Source organism: Centruroides sculpturatus, unplaced genomic scaffold (genome assembly GCF_000671375.1).
Source record: "Centruroides sculpturatus isolate CEXI.00-Female unplaced genomic scaffold, Cexi_2.0 scaffold527, whole genome shotgun sequence".
NCBI lineage: Eukaryota > Metazoa > Arthropoda > Arachnida > Scorpiones > Buthidae > Centruroides > Centruroides sculpturatus.
In genome coordinates, this window is record NW_019384763.1 from 120581 (window position 1) to 126580 (window position 6000).

The following is a 6000-nucleotide window of genomic DNA, read 5'->3' on the forward strand; positions in this document are numbered from 1 at the left end:
TAGACTCAAGTCAAGATGTACAAGGGGTTTAGAATGGTATCTGGGTTGTTGGACACACTGACACAAGCACCTTTACAATTGAAATTTGTTTATTTTGATATAACATGGGAGCTTACCCTTTCTTATAGTCAAGTATCACTTTGACAAAGTTTGAGAGATTTTGCTGGTTCTGGTGAATTGCTGGCTGTGTCTCTAGCAAGCCCAGCAGATGGAAGACAATGGAGATGACAGAGTGCAGACAGGAACAACAGAACTTCAGTAAGGATGTTGTCACAGAGAATAGAGGGGGGAGTGCATGGGCTACTTTGAAATGATAAAATGACAGAAATTTGCACTTTGCCCTTGAAATTTTGAGTATTTAAAGGATTCTTACTGTGATTTGTTCCGATTTCCTCTCATCATTTCTCAATTGGTCTCCTCCCTTGTTTCAGGTGGAAACAAGATCGATCTTTGGTGTTCAACTCAACACCATCTCTCAATTCTGACTGAAAGATATTGATGGAACTTCAAAACTTGCACTCATATTTTAGAACATTATGGTTTCTGTTCTGACATTTTGGAATTTTAATTTTAACTGCTACATGTAACATTTTTCTTTCATTAAATTTCCAGTTTCTCGATTCAGTTTGACTTCAATCATTTGTATACGAGTGTCAGAGTCAAACTGTCCAGAATGACATTGACCTATTTTCTAACTCGTGTCAGAGTCACGCTTGGGACTCACATCGTTTATTTATTAATTTTTTCTTTCAGAAAAAAAAATATTTAAATGCAAATTTTATTGAAGATTCAGAACTCTCCAGAGCCTTGCACAAGCAGTTAAATCCCTGTTGTTCTAGAATGTTCTCTGCTGTATTAAAATAATCTACTCTTTTTATCTCTTTATTGTATATATTTTTTAATAATCTAAGGAAAATTCTCACATATTAAATTTCTTATTTAAGATTGCAAATTTTGTAATAAAAATCAGTAAACTTTACTACAGTAGAATGCAAATGCAATGCCACTGAAACAAACTAAAACAGATAAAGGAAACATCATATCACAATGAGTACTAACATTACATGGGTTTTAGTGAAAATTCAGATACAGAGAGTTTTGATAACATGTTAATTATTCTTGGAGAAGACATCAGATATATAGGGTGCATAGTAAAGTTCTTATACACTGACAAATGAACAATGCACAACATACAACATACAATAATGAATGAATGCAGCACAAAATGAATACACATACTGTAAATAAACATATGAGAAATGAAGAGAACACTTGAATGAATATATTAGAAATACAGATTACTATCTGTGCTTGATGTACAGTACATGTTGACATTTCACACACTTTTTGTTTACACTATTCAGTATGTGGGGTGTGCTTTTCTACTAAATTGGTCATGCATGCTCTACAACTTTGTATTTGACTTTTTTTCCATATCGTGTTTCATTTTCCAGATAGGATCAATAACTTATAAATTTTACTGTTAGGAGCACTGCAAGTAGTCTCCTTGTGGTGCATAATCACTTTACTATACCTATACATCACAGTTGTGACTGTAGCTATCTGAATTTGTTAGTTATGTGGATATATAAGGACTTTACTATGCACTCTGTATATTCATGTTTTATGTAATAATTTTTGTAATTTAAAGCATTAAAATGGAAAGTGTTTATTATAAATTAATTCATATGATTTGAGTTTTAATTCATAAAATCTAATTGTGTTTTCTCTCTTTTTCTTTCTTAAGATGGAAATGGAAGGTACTACATGGGCATTCCGTTTGCAATTAGTTGGTATTGCTCTGGTGCATTTTGTTATATCATATTTAACTGAGGTATTTAAACACTTTTAATTTTATAAAATAGTTTTTATTAGTACTGGTAATATTTTAAATCTTACAACTGAAAAAGTTTTGAATTGAAATATTTAGAAAAGTGTGAAAATCTAAAAATAGCATATTATTAAGACTAAATCTATTTTTTATAATATAATTTTTTAAACAATAAATAACATTTTAATATAAATAAAAATTTATATTACAAAATATATTAAATATAATATACTTTCAATTAGGCATTTCTTGTTGGATATATAATATTTCACAAGTGTAAAGACAGGCTATCAAAAGGGAAGAGGAATGCTACCGAATTTCAGCTGATTGAAGAAGAAACTCGGGGTGCTCCGACCTGGTTACCTTTAAATGAGTCTCCAACAGAATCTTCTTTTTTAACTCTTCCACATTCAAACACAGTCACTAGTGCCTTCAGTGGAAGCAGTTTGGAATATAGTGGAGGGGATAAAATAACTCCAGAAAATGAAAACAGAGATGAATACATAATAAATATAAATGAGAAGTTTTCAAATTCATGTAGAGATCCACAGGATTCTTGTCTGAATGTAACATCTATAGAACATGACGTACTGTCTCGAGACATTGCAAATGAAAGTACTTCTCTCTAGGCCTATAAGGAATTCCTGTTCTGTACTCTTTACATGCAGTCAGGTATAAATGTAAATTTATAAAATCTTAGGGAGCAAGTAAGATATAGTATTTATATTGTAACACTGGACATTTTCAGATATAATTTCTTTTAATAATATACCACGCAATCGAAATTCTTAATTCTTGTAAAATCCAATTGACATTGTTTACTTTTAACAACTATTGAAATGTTAAAATGTTTTTCAAAGTGGCAAAAATCTCAGGAACAATTACATTAAGACTGTTGTTTAGGACAACATTGTGTAGCATATCATAAAACTTTCATATATTTTAATTGTTAATGAAAAATTCAAATGAGTATTTTTACATAAGTTATTCTTTGTTTTCGATACATTATTTCTCCTATACTTTCTATATAATTATTTAACAAAAAAATTATTTATATATTGCTGCAGCATTTTGCTGTATATTTTAATATTTACTGTATAAAGTGATACAGTTACGTTTAATTGAAATTTGTCTAGTCAGGTTTTGTTAATAATGTTCACACACAGTTTCTTAAATTTGAAACTGCAACTTTCTAGAGCGTTCGTGAGACTCATAAGTGAAATGATACTTTATATCATTTGATTTTTTCAATGATAATCACATTCTCAAATAATTTCTTTCAATATTCTGTTAATTATTGTACGAGTCACAAAAACGCCATCATAGATTCTAGAGGTTGCAGATTTAAAAATTGAGAAGCATTGTGATACAAAATTAATGACACAATTTTTAAAAAATTATGAATTTATAATTTTTATTAAAAGCTGTCGTCCCACTAATTTTTAATTACCAAATTGATTGCTTTCTTCTGCTAAATAATTGATATCGTATAATTTTTTTATACACAATATAGATATATAATAATAATAATAATCTATGATTTCTATTTTCTAACTTCGAATATTCTTAAAGGAACTGCAGTGTGCCAATTATGTTAAATGGAAATAAAAATCATTAGACTATTTTCATACATTATGTAATCGAGAAATTTTGTGTAAATGACCAAAATCTATCAAAGAAGTCAATAAATATTGAATTTGAAGCAACTTGGACATTTTTTTATATTATATAGAAAAATTTCTCATATTAGAAATCTTTTCAAATAATTACTATACTTATAACAATACTATACTTATATATTTATAACAATCCTAACCCAATTATTATGTATAATTGGGTTATAAATATAAACAAAATATTATATATAATATTTAGACAATTATCATTTCATAAAAATGTTAGAAATAAATAAATCTCAAAATGCTTGAACCTCATTGCTGGTCAGACAGCCACTAGTAGCTGAGTGGATAAAACCACCAAACACTAGTAGTTGGTTGCAGGTTTGCTCCTCACCAACAAGCTGGCTATGGAAAATCTTCTGGATTTTCTTCATATGTCAAGCATTTAAATACAGGCCAGTTCCTGTAGTCAGTCCTCCTGGGAGGCATTCTCAATTGGCAGATTGATCATTTGAGTATTTAATTGCCATATCCTATCTGTCCAATCCATCAGTGGCCACCACATTTAAAAAATTCACATAATTTGAATTTATCTAAATTTTTAATAGTAGTAAGTAATGGAAACACTATGATCTTGAACACAGCTATGGGCTTTATTGAGCCTAAAAAGCACTTTTTCAATTTAGCATTTTTTCAGCTGTTGAAGATTGGGTTATTTCTTTCATTGCAACAAAATGTTGCAATGAAAGAAAGAAATTTCATTACTTGCAATAAAATGTCTGTTGTTCTTACTTTTTTCAGAAACCTTTGTCAGAATAAAGCCATCCGTATTATATTTGTTATTGGACAGGCTTGCTGTGTCTTCATCATGATTGTCATCATCATTGATGACATTCAAAGAGGAGTCATCTTTATAGGGGATATCTGTTTTACTCATTGACTCTTCACTTGATTCACACATTTTAGAACAAGCCTAATGTTGAGCATTCCTATACTTTATTTTCATTTGCACATTAAACTTAGCTTTCTTTGTAGCACAAGCTGGAGCTTCCTTGAGTTGTCTCTTCACCAGAATGTCTGTGAAAACTCTGGGCAATCCCTAAAAAACCAAAAGCATAGGGCCTATAGATCTGCAAAAGACCTTTACAAATGTTACATGGGGTTGTATTATAGCAAATTATAGTATGCTATATCCATAAACCTTCTTTCTGTTTCTTTAACCTTTTCTGGGTTCAGCTTTTGGCAAGGGACAAATCTCTTCAGAAATTACTGTGGTTCCTAATGTCCTGATGTGCTAGATCAGTGGTTCCCAAAGTGGATGGTGCGTAAATCTAGGGAGGCAAAAAGAAGTAAGTGGCAGCAGGAGGCACTGGAGGCAGGGTTCTGAATGGTGATCATAGGGAAGGTTGGGGAAAAGAAAAGGTTGTTTCACTGATAACCTTGACCTTTTCTCTTTTAAAATGAGTAAGAAGAAACATTGCAGGTAATGGTTTCCAAATGTGGAGAACAATATATGGTAAGGACATAAAGTGTGAATTTCATCGAAAAGTTTTTCTAAGAATATTTCCAAGTCTTTCTCAACAAGGGAAAATGGTTTTTTTCTTTAAAACTCTTTCCAGCTTATGGGCACTAAGAGGGCCTCTTTTTGCAAGCCCATTATGGGTTTGGCCAGACCCACAATGGAGTGGCAGGGTGTTGAGGGGCTGGGGCCAACATATCTGACTGGACCAGACCAAATCCCAAAAAATTCCTGGGGATTTTTCAACCCGTACGGATTTGATCCCACTCCCCCAGAGCAGTAGGCTGCCACCTTGACCACTCAGCCATCCAGCCGTAAAGGGAAAATGGGTTAGGGGCATTGAGTATAACTATATGGAACCAAGAGGTGGTGGCTCAAAAAAGTTTGGAAATCACTGTGCTAGACCAATGTCTTGTTGAAAGACTCCATTTGTGCTGCAGCAGAGGCACAAAGGTGGGGTTAACTGAACTGATCCACATATGCAACTACCCTGGCCCACTCAACCCCACTAGAACATTCCTCAAAGAAAATGTATCCCATAAACATCGGTATGTTTAATGCATATTCAATTATCGGAGCTTAAACACAAACTTCAGAAGTAAATTTAGCACTAACAGCATCAACATTTTATCAAGAGCTAACGTTTAAAAATAGCATGCCAAGAAATGGTAAAGTTTTACTTATCTGCAGATTCTCTTCATTTTCCAACAGCATCCACTCAGCATGTCTAAGAGTAGCCATATTACATATATGACTTGGCCTTATAGAGAGAATCAATGACACTGAACAGATGAGGAAAATTTAAATTAAATATGAAAACTAATAGAAAGCAACAGACCAGTTAAAATATAGTATATATGTTACAGTCAAAACCCGTTTTTAGTTAGAACGCGTTTTAACTAGTTGAAACTAGTTTATACTGAATGTCTTTGTTAAAACCCGTTTTGTCTAGTTAAAACTAGTTTTAACTCAAATTCATTTTTGACTAGCAGTAAATTCAAGTTTTAACTAGACAAAACGGAATTCATTTT

General features: G+C 31.9%; 1 protein-coding gene across 1 annotated transcript in view; it reads left to right on the forward strand.

Annotated features, from left to right (window-relative positions):
- The window catches only part of LOC111628845 (probable cation-transporting ATPase 13A3), a 109076-nt gene extending 105545 nt beyond the window's left edge, over positions 1–3531 (forward strand). Inside the window, exons 28-29 of the mRNA XM_023372690.1 lie at positions 1748–1834; positions 2074–3531. Coding sequence (XP_023228458.1) covers positions 1748–1834; positions 2074–2460 — 474 coding nt within the window. The 3' untranslated portion in view covers positions 2461–3531. The remainder of the gene's footprint in view (positions 1–1747; positions 1835–2073) is intronic.
- The last annotated feature ends 2469 nt before the right edge of the window (positions 3532–6000 follow it).